This window comes from Cynocephalus volans, chromosome 6, assembly GCF_027409185.1.
Source record: "Cynocephalus volans isolate mCynVol1 chromosome 6, mCynVol1.pri, whole genome shotgun sequence".
NCBI classification, from domain to species: domain Eukaryota; kingdom Metazoa; phylum Chordata; class Mammalia; order Dermoptera; family Cynocephalidae; genus Cynocephalus; species Cynocephalus volans.
This window is the reverse complement of record NC_084465.1, coordinates 120,849,763-120,871,496: the sequence shown is the minus strand read 5'-3', so window position 1 is coordinate 120,871,496 and position 21,734 is coordinate 120,849,763. Positions and strand designations below refer to the sequence as shown.

The 21,734-nt window shown below is 37.3% G+C and overlaps 2 protein-coding genes across 2 annotated transcripts in view; both read right to left on the bottom strand.

Annotated features, from left to right (window-relative positions):
- The window catches only part of LOC134381046 (phospholipid-transporting ATPase ABCA3-like), a 121,070-nt gene extending 104,681 nt beyond the window's left edge, over nucleotides 1-16,389 (bottom strand). Inside the window, exons 1-4 of the mRNA XM_063101133.1 lie at nucleotides 16,330-16,389; nucleotides 15,728-15,992; nucleotides 12,412-12,539; nucleotides 10,407-10,557 (exon numbers count right to left, since the gene is read on the bottom strand). Coding sequence (XP_062957203.1) covers nucleotides 10,407-10,557; nucleotides 12,412-12,539; nucleotides 15,728-15,992; nucleotides 16,330-16,389 — 604 coding nt within the window. The remainder of the gene's footprint in view (nucleotides 1-10,406; nucleotides 10,558-12,411; nucleotides 12,540-15,727; nucleotides 15,993-16,329) is intronic.
- Nucleotides 16,390-20,278: 3,889 nt separating this feature from the next.
- Nucleotides 20,279-21,734, bottom strand: part of LOC134381045 (phospholipid-transporting ATPase ABCA3-like) — a 180,436-nt gene continuing 178,980 nt past the window's right edge. Inside the window, exons 29-30 of the mRNA XM_063101131.1 lie at nucleotides 20,801-20,874; nucleotides 20,279-20,401 (exon numbers count right to left, since the gene is read on the bottom strand). Coding sequence (XP_062957201.1) covers nucleotides 20,279-20,401; nucleotides 20,801-20,874 — 197 coding nt within the window. The remainder of the gene's footprint in view (nucleotides 20,402-20,800; nucleotides 20,875-21,734) is intronic.

Below are 21,734 nucleotides of genomic sequence, written 5' to 3'. Positions count from 1 at the left end.
ATCACACTGGCACCTTCCCAGAACCTCCAGTAACTGTAAGTGTATCAGTTTATTTCCAGGCACCCTGTTCTTTCTATTGGTCTATTTGTTCATATTTATAACCTGTAAGACAATGTCTTAATTATTGTAGCTTTATAGTCAATCTTGAAATCAGGCAGGATATGTCCTCTGACACTATTCTTTTTCAAGATTATTTTTTCTAATCCAGACTCTTTACATTTCCTTATAAATTTTAAAATAAGCTTATCGATTTTTTCAAAAAAGCTGCTGGGATTTTGACTGTGAGTTTAGTGACTCTGTAGGCCAATTTAGGGAGAATTTATATCATAACTATTCTGACTCATCCAATCAATTAAGTTATCATTTAAGATAAGATATCAATCAAGTTAAGATATCATTTGTTTAGGTCTTTTATATAAATTTTTCTTTCAGAAATATTTTGTCATTTTTGGTATAGACTTACAATTTTTTTGGTATACTGTACTTGTATCTTGGGATTTCACTAAAATAACACATTAATTGTAGTAGTTTTTTGATAGATTTCTTCAGAATTATCTATCTACATGATTCTGTCATCTGAAAATAAAGATAACTTCACTCCTTTCTTTCCAAACTTTATGACTTTTATCTCTTTTTCTTTTTCTGGTACAGACTAGAACTTCCAGGAATATGCTGAATAGAAGGGATGAGAGCAGATATCTTTGCTTTATTCTTGGTATTAGGAAAAAAAATGTTCAATATTTCACCAGTAAGCTACAAATTTTCCACAACTGTGATTTCTCAGGTTCAGAAAATTCACTTTTATTGGTCCTTTAGGTTGGAAGATTTTTAAAAATATACTTTTTGTTTTGGAAAAAAATTAGTCTTACGGAAATGTTCCAAAGGCAGTACAGAGAATTCCTGTATACTGTGCATTCTCATTGGGGGGTTAAATCACCACGAGGGGGCCATAGTACATAAACAGATCTATAGTATATCTGTGGTGTTAAAGTTTCATGGAAAGAGCGACTAGAAAAAAATGTGTAAAAAAAGAAGAAGGGCAATAATGAAAAAAAGACTGAGAAATACTGCTATATACCCTGCACCAAGCTTTCCTAAAATTACATCTTACATTACCACCGTACATTTGTCAAAACTAAGAAATTAGCATTGGTGCAATATTATATACAATTTAAATGAACCTTATTTGGATTTTACCAATTTTTTCCCAATGTCCTTTTTTCTGTTCCAGAATCCAGTTCAGGATACTGCACTGTGTTGCATTGTCATGTCTCCACAGTGTCCTCAGATTTGTGAAAGGTTATCATTCTTCCCATGTCTTTCATGACTGTGAGAGTTCTTGAGAATACTGGTCAGGCATTTTGGAGAATATTTCACAATTTATTTATTTATTTATTTATTAGTTTTTTCTCACTAATAGACTAAAGTTATGAGTTTTGGGGAAAGACACCACAGAGGTGAAGTACCTCTTCATCTAACAATATCAGGAAGTGTTTGATAGCAACAGGACATCACTAGTGACATTAACCTTTCCCACTTGGTTACAGTGGTATCTGCCACATCTATCTATTGTTAAGTTACTATTTTCTCCTTTCTATGCCCTGTTCTTGGGAAACAAGCCATCAAGTGCAGTCCACACTCAAGGCGAGAGGAGAATCCACATATATCACTTGGAATTCTTCTGTGAGGAATATTTGTGCATTTCCATCCATTTATTTATTTAATCACTTCTTTATATCAATATAGAGTCATTAAAATTTATTGTATTCTTTGGGTTATAATCAATCAAAATTTTAGTTATTTTTGATACTCAATTTCTTACAGCTTTAGCCATTGGGAGCCCTTTCAGTTTGGCTCCAATTTTGATTTGCAAAGGCTCAATCCCACCACCACTTTTATTTTTAAGTTTTTTCTTACTTTCTGGCACTATAAGACATTCCAGGGTCACCCTGTATTTTCCCTATCCCAGCCCTAAAATCAGTCATATCTCTAAAGAGCTTTGGTTCCTTTTTTCTTTGGAGAATGGTATTGAGAAACCATGATCTGGGTGCTGGGTTGCGAACAAGATGTCACTATTTTACTACATATAAAGACCCTCCTTGTGACAGAGTTAGGGAATACAAGCATGTATTTTAACCCAAGTATATGTACATATCCATCTTTCTATATTTAGCAATTCTAAAAAATAAACACGTTCATACTGAATCTCAGAAACTTGAATCCTAAACTATCCCCATGAGAAAATCCCCTTGAGAAATAACTTTACCAACCACAGGACAATACCTACACATATTTATTTTGCCTTTAGCCTTACAGTATCCACTCAACATTACTTAGGTCAGCTTCTTGTATTCCCATCTCCTTCAATATAGTGTTCTGAATTCATTTGTCACAATCTGCATTCTATCCTGGGATTCTTAGATAACCGGATTTTTTTTTTTTTTTTTTTAATTTGAAAAGAATAGAGTTCTCCCAGTAGGAGTTTTGGATAATGGGTGGAATCGTGTATATGTCACTCTAGCACCACGTAGAAAGTACCATCATCCTATAATTTGTCTGTGTTGTACCTCTATAATCAGCATCTTCTCCCACCCCTCCACCTTAGCAAACCATTGATTATTTTTTTAGTCCCTGTAGCTTTGTGTTTTCCAAAATGTCATGTAAATGGAAGCATACATAAGTAGCCATGTCATGTCTTTCACTTAGCAAAATTCATCAAAGATTCATCCATGTTGTTGCATGAATCAATAGCTCAGTCTTTTTTACCACTGGGTAGTATTACATTGTATGGAAGAGCCAGTTTGTTTATGCACTAACACTCTGAAGGACGTCTTAGTTGTTTCTTGTTTGTGGTGATTATAAATAAGTCTGCCATAAACATTTGTGTGCAGGTTTTCATGTGAATACATGCTCTCAATCCACTTAAGCAAATACCTAGAAGTGAAAATGCTGAGTCCTATTATTATGGACTCATGGAAATTCTTCTTTGGGATATACTTTATATATAATATATTGTATATTTATATGTGTGCATTATTCACACATTATTGATTATATGCAAATGTAAACATATGTACACATATATGTATTCACTGGGATTTAATTGAGCATTTTTCATGATTCTATTTTTTCTATTTTTAAAAATAAATTTTATTGTGTATATTTGAGATTTACAACATGACATTATGGATACATATAGATATATACAGATAGTACAACGGTTACTCTCTCTCTATATATATCCTATTGCTTCTGTTTCTCTGGAGAGCCCTAATACATATTTTGCCACCAAGAGTGGTTCTAGAGGAACAAAATTTTAAGGAGTTTTCTGAATTTGTTGCGATGTCTCAAACTGGGTCTCTAATCTGATTTCATTTAAAGAGGCTAATGACTCTACTTCCAGTAGTAAAGAGAGCACCGATTGTCCATGTCATGATCTTGCAATGAAAGTATATAAAATATCACAGATATAATGATACTGTCCAATCATGAGCTTGATTGCTCCTAATTTGACAGCAAAAAGTAGGAAAAAAGAACCAGTGAGTTCTCTGAGGTCTCTCTCTCTCTCTCTCTCTCTCTCTCTTTTTTTTTTTTTGACTGGTAAAGGGATCGCAACCTAGGCACGGTGTGGTCTGTACCGTGCTTAGCCAGTGAGTGCACCGGCCATCCCTATATAGGGATCTGAACCCGTGGCTTCGGTGCTACCAGCACTGCACTCTCCCGAGTGAGCCACGGGGCCGGCCCCTGAGGTCTCTTTTATAAGAGAACTAATCCCACCTATGAGGGGTCCGCCCTTGTCTCCTCATTAACTCCCAAAAGCTCCACCACCTCATACTATCACATTGGGGGTTAGAATTTCAACGTATTAATTTGGGGGGGACATAAACATTCAGTCTATTCGTCTAGTAGTGAAGAATCAAGAAGAGTGTCGCTACCCACTATTACTCCTAGTGACCCATTAGGAAAGTCTTTGCTTCCTGTTTCCACGAGCTTATGCTCTGCTTGCCTACAGAGATTAGCTCCAAAGGGAGAGATCCTGCAACCAGGAGATACAGCAACAATTCCATTGAACTGGAAGTTAAGACAGCCACCTGGCCACTCTGTGCACCTCATGCCTCTGAATTAACAGGCAAAGAGGGAGCTACTGTGCTGGCTGGGAAAACTGATCCTGAAGCAGATTAACATATCTATCATCTCACATGGATATTTTTTTCTGTCAAGAGCAGCTTTATTTAACAAATATCCCTAATGCAATACGATTTTATTAACTTTAGTTTTTACGTTGTGTACATTAGATCTCTACACTTCTTCATCCTTCATATTTGCTATTTTTTATCCTTTGACCTACATCTCCCCAATTCCCCTCCCCCACCCCAACCACGTTAACCACTATTTAATGCTCCATCTCTATGTATTCAGGTTTTTAAAATATACATATTACACAGTCAAGTGAGATTCTGCACTATTTTCTTTCTGTGTCTGGCTTGTTTTACGTAGCATGTCCTCCAGGTCCATCCATGTTGTGGAGAATGGCAGAATCTCCTCTTTTTAAGGATGAATATTAATTGTGTGCATAAATATATATACATGTATGCCATATTTTCTTTATCCATCTGTCCACTGATGGGCATTTAAGTTGTTTCTGTATTTTGGCTATTGTGAATAATGCTTTAGTGAACACAGGAGTGCAGATATCTTTATGAGGTGGTGATATCATCTCCTTTGGATATATGCCCACAAGAGGGATTGCTGGGTCACATGGCAGCTCTATTTTTAATTTCTTTAGGACTTTCCATGCTGTTTTCCATAATGGCTGTACCAATCTACATTCCCAGCAATAGCGTACTAAGGTTCCCTTTTCTCCATACTCTCACCAACATTTCTCATCTGTTGTCTTTTTGATTATAGCCATCTTGTAGGTTTGAGGTAATATCTCATAGTGGTTTTAATTTGCATTTCCCTTTTGATTAGTTATGTTGAGCACCTTTTCATACACTTATTGGCCATTTTTATGGCTTCTCTGTAAAAATGTCTTTGTTTTAAGCTTCATATTTCTATAATACAAAAATGTTTTATGTCTTCTTTGGAGAAATGAAGAACTTTTTCATTTCACTATTATTAATACCTCTTTTTAAAAAGCTTTCTCAGAAGATGCCCTAGGATTTACAATACACATTTAAAAATAATCTCTCAGTTCATCTTGAACTAATATATCACTTCACATATATAGTAACAGTCCTTGTTTTGGGGGTCTCCAAGACCACCCACATATTCAATGATGAACTCATGGGACTCAGCAAATAGCCATACTCAAAGCTAAGGTTTATCACAGCAAAAGGGTACACAATAGGATCATCCAGGGAAGAAGAAACATGCAAAGTCTGGGCAAGTCTATGCACATGCTCTCTACTCCCATGAGAGGGTACTCTAAGTAGCAGTGAATACTGTAGTACCATGTATGCAACGTTTCTGCCCAGCAAAGCCCCCTAAGCATCGGAGGGTTTTACTGGAGGCTGGTCACATAGGCACCCTCTGCCTAGCATGGACCACAATTCAAGACATCTTGAAGGAAAGCAGCTGTCCAGCATAAAACAAACTGTTTGGAGAAATAGTACAGGAATAGTGAGACATCCTCACCAAAGAATGTGTTTTGTGCCAATTTCCCAAATGCCAACCTTGCACGCATGCCTTTGTAAAGACAGCAGTCTCAAGCTCACTGTGTAACTCTTTCCTGCACACATCTAGTAACAGTATATTCCCAATCCCTCCCTCCCATTCTTGGTGCCAGTCTTGTCATTCATTAAAATTTTACTTGTGCTATAATCAAACAAAATACTATTATTGTGTTACATGGTTTTCTTTTGGAACAATTAAAAATAAGGGAAAATATATTTCACCATAATTTATTCCAATTCTGATGCATTTTGTTTCTTTCTCAAAACTTTTTAAGCTCCATTATATTTTCCTGCTTGAATAGTTTCTTTTAACGTTTCTTGTAGAGTAGATCTTTTGGCAACAAATTGTTTTGTTTTGTTTTTTTGTCTTGTTTTATTTTGTTCTGAGGAAGTCTTCATTTTTCCCTCACTTTGGAAGAATATTTTCACTGGGTCAACAGATTTCCGAGTTGACATTTTTGTTTTCCTTTCTCAACACTTTAAAAATGTCACTCTCTTATCTTTTTGCTTACATGGTTTCTCACAATAAGTCAGCTCTGATTCTATCCTTGTTCTGTAGGAAGGAATCTTCCCCTGGTTCAACACAGATGACTTCAAAGTTTTCTGTTCATCATTGGTTTTATGCAGTTTAAATATGATATGCCTAGGTGGGGATTTCTGTATGCTTTTGTTTTTATTTTTATCCTGCTGGATGTTCTCTAAGCTTTTTTGGATCTGTGGTTTTGTGTCCCTAATTTTGGAAAATTCTCAGCAATTATTTCTTCAAAAAATGTTTCTGCTCCATTCTCTCTGGGATTACAATTTTGTATATGTTCAATGACTTGATGTATCCAGAGTGTTTCTGTCTGTATCTCTTTGCATAGGTAGCTTTGACAGTGGTTGTTGTAGGTACTATATTATATATATGCTCATATAAAACTCACAGTTTACTAGTGCAATTCTACCAGTTCAAGTATAGAAACTTCAACTTCCTTTATATCCATTTACTTTCCCTCCTTTATAATTGTCTTAAATATTTTCTTTATATACACTGAGAACCACATCCACCAGTGTTAAAATTTTTGTTTCAACCATCAAACATACTTTAGAAAACTCAAAAAGAGAAGGAAAATCTAAAAATCTGTATCATGAAGCAAACTGGGAGGTTTTCCCTCTTCCTCTGGTGTCTGAATTTGTGTAAGAACTTTTTACTTAACTGTTTGACAGAATTCACCAGGAATGATATGTAGGCCTGCCATTTTTTTTTTTTTTTTTTGATGAGGGCTGGGGGGGGATGTTTTTAACTATACAGTCAATAACAGTGCAGATATAGAAGAACCATTAACATTTTCTATTTCTTTTTAAAGGAATGCTATATGTTGTTTTATTCAGGGAAACTACATCATTTAAGTTATAAATTATGGTATGAAGTTCTTCATAATGTGCTATTATATTTTTTCTATCTTTTTTGGTTATTACTTCTAGATAGGAGTTTATCATATTTAAAAGTGTCTCTGTAGACTATATATCTACTCAAGTGTTTTTTAATCCAGTCTGACAATCTCTGTCCTTCATATAGTGTGTTTACTCATTTACATTTAATGGAATTATCTATGTGGTTATGTTTTAGTCTACCAGAATACTATTTGTTTCTTTATGCCCAATCAGTTTTTGTTCCTTTTTCTTCACTTCTTGACCTCTTTTGGATTATTTTTTTTATTATTCCAACTTATCTCCTCTTTTGGCTTTATATTTCTTTGTTTTAATTTTTAGTAGTTGTTATAAAGATTAAATTATATATTCTTATTTTACCACCATCTATAGTGAATTAATATCAGATAATTTTGCGTATATGTAAGAACTTCTCTACAGCACAATTTCAATTGCCCCCCTTTTCTTTTTTGTTCTATTTTTGCCATATACTAACTCAACCTATATAATAAATCTCATGGTTAGTTATTAATTTTGATGTAATAATAGGTTTTTTAAATAAATAAAATACAAACATATTATTAAAAATGCATTATATTTACCCATATATTTACCATTTCCACTGTTTGCTATTCTTTCCTTTAGATATGCATTTCCTTGGTATTATTTTTCATGATAAATCTCCCTTAGCATTTCTTGTACTTTTTCTCTGATAGTTGCAAATTCAGCTGTCATTTATCTGAAAATTTATTTATTTAACCTTCATTTTCTGAAGGATATTTTCAATGGATATACAATTATAGGTTGATGGGATTTTTAAAATCAGAATTTGAAAGATTTTTTTCATTGTCAACTTTACTTCCATTGTTCCATGAAGACATCAGCCATAATTCTTACTGTCCTTCCCACGTACAGTCAATCTTCATCACCCGCAGATTCTGTAATTCTGAATTCTTCAACTCACTAAAATTTAGTTGTAACCCCAAAATCAATACTCATGGAGATTTCTAAGTCATCTATGGACATGCACAGTGTGGTGAAATATTTTAATCGCCTGACACACACTTCCCAGCTTTTGACAAAAAAGGCAAGGCTCTGTCTTCTTGTCTCAGCTCTCATGCTATAAACAAGTATCCTTTTCATGGTATAGTTAGCGCCAAGTTTTTTACATTTTTGTGCTTTGGTCATTAAACTCACCATTCGAAATGGTCCCCAAATGTATTGCTAAAGTGTTGCTTAGTGTCCTAAGTGCAAGAAGTCTATAATGTCCCTTATGGATAAAATACATGTGTTAAATAGGCTTTGTTCCGGCATGAGTTATAATGCTGCTGGTTATAAGTTCAATGTTATGAATCATCAATAAATACTAAATTAGGTGTTTTAAGACAGAAACACATATAAAACTAAGTTATGGATTGATCAGTTGACTAAAATATTCTAACTAGAGGCTTGTAGACACCTAACCCTGTATTTCCACTAGAAACAATAATTCAATGTTTGATAATTCATTATTCTGACAACTTCATAGAACATAACAGTTGCAAATAATGAGAATCAATTATATGTAATACATCTTTTTACAATACGCTGCATTTCAGATTTTTCTATTTATCTTTGATTTTCTGCAGTTTAACTCTGATGTATATGAACATGGTTTTCTTTGTATTTATCCTGACTGGGGTTTTCTGAGCTTCCTGGATGTGTAAATTTATAATTTTCAGCAAATTTGAAAAATATCCAACCATGCTTTAAAAACATTTTGTGCCCCTTTTCTTTCACCTTTTTGTATGGTACCTCCAGTTCTAAATATGTAACATTTAATATTGTCTCACAGACCACTGAGTCTGTGTTTGTTTTTGAAAATTTAGGTAAAATTCCCGTAATATAAAATTAAGAATTTTATAGTGTACTATTGTATGGTACTTAGTACATTCACTGTTGTGCAACCACTCCTCTATTTGGTTCCAAAACATTTCCATCACCCCAAAAGGAAACTCTGCACCCATTAAGCTAGCACTCCCTGTTTCCTCTACCCCTCAGTCCCCTGGACACCACAAATCTGCTTTCTGTCTCTGTGGATTTATCTATGCTGAATATTTCATATAAATAGAATTGTACGATGTGTGACCTTTTGTGTCTGGCTTCTTTCACCTAGCACAAAGTTTCCAAGTTTCATCCATGTTGTAGCATGTTTCAGTATTTCATTTCTTACATGACTAAATAAGGTCAGTCTTTTTCTTTCGCAGCTTTAGTCTGGAAAATGTATATTTCATGTCTTCAAATTTAGTGAGTCTTTATTTTGTCATGTTTTATATGCTGTTAATCCCATCCAATGAATTCATTTTATATTTGTATTTTTGTTAGGTAATTCCTTCTTTTTTCAGTTTAAGCATTTGCATTTCTCTTCTGAAATTTTCTTGATATTTTCTACTGTTCTATCCATCTGTTCCTGTAGACTCAACATGCTCATAAAATTAATAGTCCTTGTCTTTTAATTCCAATATCTAGCTTATCGGTCCACCTATTTATGTTGACTCCTTTTGCCTTTTGATTTTGGGTAATATTTTCCAACTTTTTGCATATTATGTAATTTTGCATTTTAAGCCAGACATTGTGATTACAGGAACAGTGGACAGTAAAGTATAATTTTTGTTTTGTTTTCTTAAGGATGCTCACCCCGTCCTCTGTCATAGAGCTACAGTGAGGAAGGATCATTCAAATTCCATAAGAGTCTAGTTAAGCTGAACCTGGGCCTCAGTTTTAATTAAGTTGAGCTCATCTCGGCTGTCAAATGGGACCAAAGATATCTCTTTTTACCCCTCTGCCCAGTTCCCCATATACTGTGCCACTGCTAATGGACAAATATATTGTGCCACTGCTAATGGACAGATATATCACATTTTGTCAGGCTCTGAAGTAGGATAATGCTGGGCTGCAGTTTCAGAGTTTTGGTTTATCTTGGGATAAACTGTTATTCCAACAGAATAACATAAAGTTATAATTAATCAGGCTATGTCAGTACCTAGAAATGTGTACTTTAAGTCATTACAGTCAAAATTTTGTAAGTAAGTCTACATGAAAATATAAGGACATACAATAGTCAAGATCAGAAGAGGATAAAATACATTGTTCAAATGTATAGGATATTTTTGTATGGGGTTTTGGACAATAAAAATTTAAATTAAAAGACCACCAACACAGTAAATTAAAAATAAATAGCTTTCATTACAAGCTTGAATAAATAAAAGTGTATATATATGTGTGATGGCTGTTACTGTTCAACTGGGATGTTGAGATAGGTATGGTTAAAGATCTGCTCACCAGGGCTCCCCCCATTTGCATCTTCTGGGTTTCTGGGTCCCACGGTAGGAAGAGGTGGATAGAGAAAATTTGTCGACCAGCTTCTCTCTTCAAGAAATTCCCCAAGCTTGTTGTTCTTCTGAAAATTACTAAAACGCAGATAATATTTTACCTAAAAGGAGCAATAATAAACAAGCAATATCTATAAATCAAAAAAGTAATTAAACAGGAATCAGGGACAAAAGGAAGTTAAAGCACAACTGAGAATATGTGATTTTGAGGCAGACTAACTGATGAGTGCCAAAGTGGATTCTGAACATCAGGAGCTGAGAGCAAACTGGTCATAAAGCACATCACAAGCTCTGACCACATCCTAATGTAAGCCTCCTTCCCTTTAAATCTGTTCTCTCTTAAGTCTGTGAAATTTTTTATTGAAGTGCCAACAGAAGCGGGATGTATACTGTGGGTTTGCAGGAAACAAACACAGTGGCAACTTGCACATCATTGTGAATGTATTTTCTTAAACAAGCAGCTGGCATGCAAACTGAAATGACATATACCAAAAGGCATTGTTAACTTCTTTGCTCATTTTGTAAGTCAGGTGTTTTGGGAAGAAAATCTTTTCCTTTCCTGAAAATGATTGTAATGTAAGGAAGAATCCTATAGGAGGGCAGAGGAAGAATGCGATAAGTTGTAAATGTGGAGTGTTACATAATTTAATCATTAAATGAAAAGACAATGCTAATTCTGGGAAGCTGAGCAAACTTCAAGTTACATTGGGCTGGTCCTAAGTAGCTTTATGAGACCAAGAGTAGCAAATGGACCAAGAGTTGCCAAAAGTCAGAAGAGTCAGTCAGAGAAATTGGTAAAATTAGGAGGGGCAGGCAGATGCCACAGGTCTGGGTGAATATTCATACATTCAGTTATCGAAAGTTTTAGGGATTTATTACATGCTCAAGGAGAGCCCCTGTTCTTTGAGGAGCTCATGTTCTAGTTGAGGAAACACATATATCTATATTATAGTATAAATTTGATGATAGAGACGTGTTTAGGGTATTTATGGGAGTAGGAAGGAGGAAAAGAGTGTGCATGGTCAGGAGAGACAATGCAGATGGAGTCACGGCAGCTATTGTAAAGGGTAAGCAAGAGTGAGCCAAGTGAGAGAGACAGGGTGACAAAGACTTGACCAGGAGTGATATATGCTGTTGAGCCTACATCAGCGTCAGCCCACACTGAGTCAGTGACTCGAGGGAAGCTGACACGTAGGGAAGCAGTGAGAGAGTAATGGGACAAAACAGAAAGACACCCGTAACCCTGCTTACAACTCGGTGGTCTTCCTCACTTTTTGTTCCCCTGACAAGCATCTGTATCCTAAGTGCAGAATTTTGGTTCAGTGCATACCCATATTCTGTTATTTCCCTCAACACCAGAGACACCAAGTTCAAAGCACTGTTCTTGTCTTTCCATGGGGGCTGTTATCAGAATCTTTCTCAGTGTCGGCAGATGTTCTAATTTTGATTCAGCCTGGCTAAGCCTTAGTGTTATTTCCTAAATTTGGAATTAGAAAATTATGAAGTTCTCTCTAAAGAAAGGAAATTTTTTGTGTTGTGTTCCTGCTAATGAAGAAGCATCTGATTTATCACATCAGGTATTTTGACCTAGGAAGTGTGCGTTCACTTCTCCATCATCTGTGGGGCTAGAAACAGCTGCCTTATGAGATACAGTGGCAAAGGTCATATCCTTAATTGTCAAGGCTTCCCACAACTCCAATTTATGAGTAAGGCCTGATAGGGAGTGAACACAATTCATTCCTCATCAGCATAAAGCACTGGCTAAATAAATGCACAGACACTGAAGTTAGTTAGATTTGGATTCAAACCCATGCTCCACTATGTACAAGCAGCAATATAATCTTGGATAAGTTACAATCTCCCCACTTATAACATGGAATAATGATATGTCCATTTCATTAAATTTCTGGAAACTGGAAGTACAATTATGAGGTTTCTACATAAAACTTTCTCACCTTAAGTGGCAGAGGATCGTTGCTATTTTTGAAATGGTGATCAAAGACAATAGCAGCCAGAACTTTTTTAGAGTTATTCTTTTGTTTAACATAATCCTCAAAATCTCTTTCTGAAGAAAAGCCTATAACTTTAGAGAGAGAGAAATCTAATATGTGAATTGTCCACATAAAGTCAAAATGTACAATAGCCCTTCCTACCTGTAAAATGGGAAACCACTTTACATGGATGAAAAGCTATCAAAATATTATAAATTTCAGAACACTATTGCTCAAATATTGGTATAACAAACTAATGGATATTTGGAGCGCATAAAATTTTAAGGAATTTTAAAAACCTTTATCACAAGTTTAAAACAATAATTGTTACAATAAACACATATTGAAGTAAGTTTAGGGATGAAGGATACTTACAATAGCATTTTAAATTCCCATGTGGAAGGGAAATAAGAAAAAAATGCAATCTCTTTAAAGTCCTATACTATGGGAATCTCTAATATCAAATTAAAAAATATTCAGAAATTGAGAAATGAAACCACTTTATGATCTCAATTTATGAGGCAAGTACATTTCAAGATTTGAGGTGATTGATCAATAAATTTGGACTAAATTAAATTTAACCTAATTGAATTCCTTTAAAAATTGTGGTATATTCTATATCCTCCTAAGATAAAATATTTAGTCATTTAAAATATTTGTACGTGCATTTGTATACACTAAAGATTTTCTTAGGGGTAAATATATGTTTGATGTAAACAGCATACCAAAGATTTCAATAGCCCCTGGGTGAAAATAAGGTTCCATGAAGTTTTATTACTAAGATTTAAATGGCTCTCCCTCCAGCAAATCCCCAATGATCTGATTCTCAAAGGCTTCCACAAGAAGCTTCACTGTTGCCATTGTTGATGAATAGCTTGTGAGAAAAACAACATCCTCGCCAATGGTACTGTCTCATGTTTCCAGAGTCCCCATTCCCAAGGCACACTCTCCTCCACTCTCTGCCACACTTGTCGCCTGGTCTCCAAGGTATCACTGTTTCTGAACCTCACAAAGACTACCATATATTCAGCTCCTTCAGCCACTTTGCCCCATTCATATTTGCAAAAAAATCTATTAACACACAAACACACACACACACCCCACTCAACTCTAAAGAATTGGACCCCATCCCAAACACTGTCTTTTCTGTACATTTGGAACCTTGGTGGAGACCCTTGAGTTATCCTCTAAAACATGTACATTTAAGTAACTGTGGTGGTTGGGCACTTGCTGTACATTTGCATAAAAAAGAGTCATTCCTACATTTGCCACAAAACAAAGGAACATACTGGCCCAGAGGAAGAAGGGAAGGATAAGGTCATAGATATGGAACTGACCTTGGTGCTGGTGCTCCCAGGGGCTAATGTTTAGCCTGGGAGGTGACTGTGCATTCCCAATGATTTATCTCCAAGACATGCACTTAAGGCAACCATGAGAAGAAAGTATCCAGCCTCCTTGACTGCTTTTTGTGCCCACACTTCAAAGCTGACCTCCAGTAAGCAACTTAATCATTCCCCAAGGTTGACACAACATTTGTAGGAGGAAACATTTTAGACAGGACACCATGTTTATCTCATCTCTAAAACCTGTCCTTTTGAAATTTAAATTACTGCTTCTTGGATTTATGTAAAGCAAAGGAAATAACCAAACTTACCATATTTTGCCTTTAGTCTTTTGGTGCAGGGAAATCAACCATGTCTTTCACTACTCTCTAATCTTCTAACCTGAATCTTGTGTTTTAAGCCAACTTAGTCTATGCAGCTGCCAAGGCATAAAAAAAACTGCAAATATTTCAGCTTTATGGGGACCCAAGAACATTTTGGTTTTGCTCCCTACTATTCTTACTGCCTTAGTGTGTTTCTGTTGCTTATAACAAAAGTACCCAAAACTTCAAGAAATTTTTGATTTCCTGTTCAATTTCTTCTTGGACCCATAGGTCACTCAGGAGTCTGTTGTTTAGTTTCCATGCACTTGAGTAGTTTCCAGAATTTTGCTTGTTATTGATTTCCAGTTTTAGTACATTGTGGTCAGAAAAGATACTAGGAAGGATTTCAATTTTTAAAAATTTGCTGAGACTTGTTTTGTGACCTAACATGTGGTCTATCCTGGAGAATATTCCATGTGCTGATGAGAAGAATGTATATTCTCTAGTTGTTGGATGAAATGTTCTATAGATGTCTGCCAGGTCCAATTGATCTAAGGTGTAGTTTAAATCCTGTGTTTCTTTGTTGATTTGTTGTCTGGCCATAAACTAGTCATAAACTATTCTCAAATTTTCAAAGACCTAAAATCAGAGTATACTCTCTGATTAAAGTAAATTAAAATAGAAATCAACAACAGAAAGATAACAAGAGCCCCCTCCCCCAAATATTTGGGAGTTAACCAACACATTTCTAAAAACTTTACAATTCCATGCATCAAAGAAATTAGTGCAGAAACTGGAAATATTTTAGGCAACCCAAAGCAGTCCATAACAAGATTCTAAACTTGTTGGGATACTTATGTTGTCTACTTTAAGAAATTTGGGGAATTTTGCATTCGTCTGCATCAGTGTTTATTTTAAAATGAGAAATGTTTTGAGAAGGCACCTACCCTCAAGGACTCTCAAATCTCTTGAGAGACAAAGAAGATTAAAAAATACATAACTGAATAAACATATGAGTGTATGTACATGTGTATGGAGGGAAGAGGACCCACCAAACTTCCCAGAGTGTTTTTCTTCAGGAGAAAGAGGAGAGAAATCTGAGTGTGAAGGTAAGTGAAGAACTGGGAACTTTTAAAATAATTCTACATAGCTAGAGTTGTTTCTAAAGCATTCATAGATGACTTTTAAACATTTTTATAAACAATGTTTTAAATAGCTGACCACCGAACATGCATCCAGAATGAAGGCTCATACTATCCTGTGCCTTTGTGTACCTGCGGCACATGACCATGTGGCCCTCGAGTTATACCTACCCAGGTTTAAGAAACATGACTAGAAATAAGGAAGAACTAGTATCACAGAACCGGACAACAACTTAGAATAACATAAATTGGTCGTCCAATTTTAAAATATTATTATTTCTTCTGGACTCTATGGAAAAAAACATTTATAAGAATTTAACTCTCAAGTTTAACAAAGTCCATAATATTATACTTAGGAGGTTAATGCCTGGTTATAAAGATATCCTATAATGTTTTACTTGGGAGATTGATGCTCACAGTTAAAAAGGTTATAAGTATGTCTTTGATAAAATAATTTAAGAATATGTTTTTTCAGAAAACCTTAATTTCTAACCTTTCATATTGGTGTTTAAATCCCTTTTCACATTTTCAACAATATCCTGTACTACAATACTTTTGGAAGGCACATACACCAGTTCCCAAGGATAAGGAAAAGTGATGGGGTCTCTGATGAATAAAGGCACATCATCCACTGGTTGAGCAGCGTAATCGAAAGGTCCAGACTTCTTGATGACGGTAAGGTAGCGCGTTGCCAAAAGTGTAGCACCAAATATAAACATTAGGACCATTTCTACAACTAAAGCAATATACTGCCGCCTCTAGAAGGGGGGGGGAGAAAAAAATATTAGATTATGTTAATTGCCTTAAGAGATCATTAACATTGCAAACGGATAATTCTTTTATATTAAGTCGATAGACACTTCATAAAAGAATATCGAGATGGCTTTTGCACAGCTTCACTCTATATAGCAGTTTCCTGTACTTTTCCCTCCTTTCTATGTGACACTCCGCTATTATTTCACTCTGTGAAAACTCTATTTTTGGAACAGATAGCCCGAGTCCTAGAACTGAGAAAAGTAAAACAGTATAAATTGAAATGCAGTGATTGCACTGCCTCCGAGCTGTTGCAACAATCCTATAGATAGTTCAACTTACCTTTAAAGTTAAATTCTTCCAGAGAAGAACTGTAAATTTTTTGAACCCCGATGAATCCATTCTTCTAAAAGGAGTGGAATTCAACTCTATGGAGGGAATAAAGACTTTTTTAAAAAAAGAAAAGAAAAATAAGATTATCTAACAATATGTAAATTTTAGACAAGTAAATTACTTAAGCTTATTTAATTTTCTAATCAAGCTTTAAAGATGACGACAAAAAAGAGTAAGCACTTGAAATATTTGAGAAGTTATTTTTAACCCCACGTTTTAAATGTATTAACATCTACGGAGCTTCTATTATGTACAGCATACCAAGCACAAAACAAGCATTAACACATTGTTAATGCAAGTTTCCAGGTAAACTTGGCCAGTAGCTCTCCCAAATTGCATCAAAATACTAAGTAAGAAACAACACAAAACAAATCACCACCATCAGCAAAGCAACAAAACTGTGTAAAATCACATCACAACTGTAAGCCCAAAATGCTCCTCAATAGTTCTATCAGACTGGAAGTAACTGCCACTAGTAATATTGCCAAGGGAATCAGATTTGCAACGTAATGAACGTTTATGTCCCCCCCAAATTCATATGTTAAGTCTTAACACACAAGTTGATGGTATTTAGAAGTGGGGACTTTAGGAGGTGATTAGAACGGGATTAGTGCTCTTATGAGAGAGGCCCCACAGAGCTCCCTCATCCCTTCCACCATGTGAAGACACAAAGAGAAGTTGGCCATCTGTGAACCAGGAAAGAGGCGCTTACCAGACACTGAATCTGATGGCACCTCAATCTTGGACTTCTGAGCCTCCATAACTGAATAATATAAGTCTGTTGTTTTTCAGCCACATGGTCTATGATATTTTGTTACAGCAGCCCAAACAGACTAAGAAATATTCATTCTTATATTTAATGAATATTTACTGAATACCTTCTGTGTGCCATGTTAGGTGTAGGTGCACAATAGGAAACAAAATAAATAAAACCCCATCTCATAGCGTGGATGGCATTGTAGGTTATTATTAGTATCCCAGGATCTGAAGTCAGACTGCCTAGGCCAAAATCCCAGTTCCATTACTAACTGTGTGACCTGGAACACAACTTAAAGTCCTGGAGCTATGAGGAAGAGAGATGGAATTCAGAACCAGAAAGGCGAGGCATTAGACTAGGACTTCACCTTGTAAGTAAGGATGAACCTGAATGGGACTGGCCTTCACAGGGATTCCAGCCCAGCTTCAAATAATCTCAATCCTTGATACTAGATGAAGTGATCCCAGAATGCAAGTGCCCACAAGTGCATGGCATAAAAAATAAATCTTCTCTGGAGAAAAATAACATAGGGTCAAAGTAAACTATTTCTACAAGCAATTTTTCTAGATATAACACAACATGAACAAAAACACAAAAACTATTAGAAAATCTCTACTGCTACTAAAGAATATCTTTGTGACGTTGGGGTAGGCAAAGACTTATTAAAGAGGATGCTAAGGGCACTAACCACTAAAAAAGGGAGGGGGCTTTATCAAAATCTGAAATTTCTGCCCATCAAAAACTAGCATCAAGAAAATAAGTAGGGAACTGAATCTTCAGGCCTGCAGAGCACCAGGCCAGATCACGCTACTCCTCCAGGTTCCAGACTTGCCCAGTGGACCCAGCTGCCAGGCTGGCCCTTATGAATACCGGCTCCAAGCTCATCCCATGCCAGCCAGATCCTGCAGCCCCAGACCCCAGGCCAACCCCGTGAACTCCGTCTCCGGAGTCACTGCGTTCAAACGCTTTGCACAGCCGAAATAAAACTCCTAAGAGGGTTTGACTTTTTTCTGGTTTGTACGTGAGTGTATGTTTTGGGAGGGGGGAAGCCTGTGGTGTCTGGCGCCTGCGGGTTTCCCTGCGGACGGCGCAGCTGCGCGGGGCCTCGGGACAACGGCGGCAGAGCAGGGACCCGGCGGGGGAGAAGGACGGGGGGTCCCGGACACTCACCGACCAGGCCTCGCCGCCGCCTCCGCCGCCGAGGGGCGCGTGGACCCAACGCCCTCCCCAACCGCTACCCGTGCGGCGCCCCGAAGGCGGGAACAGGGCGGGGAGCTGGGAGCGCGCGGGGCGTGCCGGGGGCGCGCGGGGGTGCCGGGAGCGGGCGGGGCGTGCCAGGGGCGCGCGGGGGATGCGGAGAGTCATGCTGGTGCCCCCCGTTGTCTGCTGCTTGGCGCCGGCCTGCCCACAAGTCCACAGAAGTGTTTCCCGCTTCCCAGACCCGGTCGCTGTCCCCCTTGGCCAGCCTAGACGGCTGGTACCCTGAGGGATGCTCCGCTGTTGTTCGGTGACTTTGTGACAGCTACACCTGAGCGAAGGCCTGGGTCGCAGCCTTGGCAGGGGCCTCTTCCAAGGTTGGTTGGTCCTCAGGTATTTCCCCTCAGCCGTAGCGCGGAGTATTCGTTAGAGTTCTTTTTACCTCCTGATCATCCCCTGTCATGGTTAATATTCCTTAAACTTCCCTGGTCAGTTTGCTGTGTGCTTTCCTGTCTCCTGATGGGGACACCGGCTGATACACCTGCTTGCTTGTGGGGTGACCTTGGTCACATCCTCTGAGCCTTCCATGGACGGGGAGGGCACCTCACCAGCTCAGATTGTGCTGGGACTGAATAATGCACTGCAAGGAAAGTCTTTAGGAGAAGGCCTGACACCTAATAGTTTTGTTTCTTACTGGGAGGTGAAGAGCTGGGACACGGGACAGCGAGGGACAGTGAGGGGACTACCAGAGTAATTTTAAGGAGGGTCATTAATGAAGCCAACTGAGAGACCTTTATAAATGCACTCCTGGGAGAGCTGGGGGCACAGACAAGGTGATTGTCTTAAGACATGTAGGCTCAGAACTACGTGCACGTAGAGTTTAATAAAATGAGTTCCTTTTCCCTTTTTAGAGATGGCCATACTGAGACACAAATTTTGTAAATACTGAAATCAGTTGCCAGAGATCTATGGCATGGGAATGTAAGCCATGGAAAGTTATACTACGGCTAAAAGTAACAGAACAGAGAGTAACTTCTAGATACTGCTTTATTTCTGTATCCAATTGAGGATGTCGCAACCTTGAGCAAGTTACCCCAGAATAGAGCAGATTCATGGACTCTTTTCATTTTGCAATTTGACAAGGCCCAGTCTGCTCATCTGACCGTGAATCCTGGAGAGGTGATTAGATCTGTCATATTGCTTTGGAGGGATCCCATCTGCCCAGTTATCAGAAGAGCTGTCTGCTTCCCTCTCCATTTCATTTCTTCTTAGTTAGAGCAGGAAAGAGAATACACTTTTTAAAGAATGTTTTTGCTTTCTGTTCCTGGGCACTGAATATTCTCCATGCAAAGGTTCCCTTACAAATGTAGGTAAAATCTTGGTTTGACTTTTGGAAATAATAACACAACTTATTCTTTAAACTTTGATTTTAAACTCTTTTTGGTGTGAAATTGGTGAGTGTGTGCATGCATGTGTGTGTATGTTTGCATACATGTATGTATGCGTGTGCACACATGCACTTATCCATAAGAAAGAGGACTTGCTCCAGGCCTTGTACTCTTCTTATCCATAACTCACCTGGTAAAACATAAAGCTCTTGTATTTTGGGCTATCCCATCTGATAGCACCATCATTTCTGGATGTTTCTGTTGAAACATCCAGGTATAGGTTCTTCTCCCCACCCTGATCAATGCTGCTTTTTCTTATTTCTAGGATAGAAAACACGGATCTCACCAAATGTCTTTAGATTTGCACATGCTGGATACACCCATCTAAATCTGCAAAGAAGGAGACAAACTTTCTCCTTTGGGGAAATCTTTATTACATAAATATATTTACACCAAGACATACACACATAGGAAAGCCCCGCTACATATCCAGGCATAGTCTGAGAAACACATAGGGGTCACTGGTTCCAAATGAATTTCATAGCACCGTTTTTTCCTATCTATTTGGCTGATTATCTTGGTTAGCAAAGGTCAGGAAAACTTGCTCCAGTGTTATCTGACTGATGGAATAATCTTCTAAATCAAATTGCTCTTTAGCTTTCTCCAAAATGCCAAACACCTTTAACAACAACAACAACACAAAAAAGCACAGTTATCATTGCAATCTCCCCTTCAGCCCCAACCCAGATGAACCTCTTATCCATTTCCCCAACTCCTGTGAAGTTTATGTTGGCGGACAAAAGGCTCTGAAGGGGACATGAGAAAGTGGGAGGAATAGATCATTGAGAAACAGGGAGGACGCAGTTCTCTGTCCCCATTCTCTTGGTGGACATGGATAGTAATGGGATTTAGGGGCAGAAATCAAAGCAATCAAACTCTAGGGGTATTTGAAAAGTAACCTAAAGGCTCTGCTCCTCCCACAATGTCAGGCTGCCGTATGCATGCCTGAATCTGTAACACTTCCCATCATTAGTGCTCTTAACATTTCATGTTAGAAAGGCATGGTTTCTACTATCACCTTTGCCCAGCTATTGTCCTTGCTGGGAATGTAATAGTTAAAGATCCCTTGATTTTCGTGCTTTAAGACACTGCCTAAGAAAAGAAAATAGGATAGGTGAATAATCTTACAGATTTCACTTAAAATTGCCAAAATATTCCTACATCTGCTTAATTATATACAGTGCGGGGGTGAATAGATGGGCTTAATACACAAGAGGATATGACCCAATAACCACTCTGGTATACATGACATGGTTAATGCTTTCAGCAGATTTATTCTTAACAAGGAGTTCACAGCGATTATTGAGGGTACAAAAATATGTCACCACATGTGCTTAATATAAAAAAAATCTGAGCCTTCTTAAATTCTAATGTTACTATCAGACTTTACTTCTACACATAGTGCTGACACTATGATCTGGAAGGTTTTTCCTTCTGGTCTGTGTGTATGCATGCACAGTGTGTCTGGTAGGAAGGAGAGCAGACCAAGTCTGTCTTGCTATTGTCATGATTATGCAATCTCCATGCCATATGAAAGAGAAAATCACAAATAAATCACAAAGTCAAGCCAGTGTTCTTTCTTTCACAGATAAGAATCCACTGGTGAAATGAGAGGGAAGAGGGTGGTATTCATTCCTAATTTAGAACAAACAGATGTGTCTGTACTTTTCATTGCGTAGTTGTAGATTATTGCAAATTAAATTAACTGGGATTAAAAATGTTTTTATAGATACATGTTTGTAATGGTGTGTGGTTTTTTTTGTTTGTTTTATTGGCCAGCTGGTATGGGCAACTGAGCCCTTGACCTTGGTGTTACGAGGCTGTGCTCTAACCAGCTGAGCTCATTGGCCAGCCCTGTTTTTTCTTAGTATTAGTCTTAAAGCATGTATTGTCTTCATGATCATATAAGCCTCTTTTATTATGAAATATTTCAAGCATAGAGCTTAATGAAT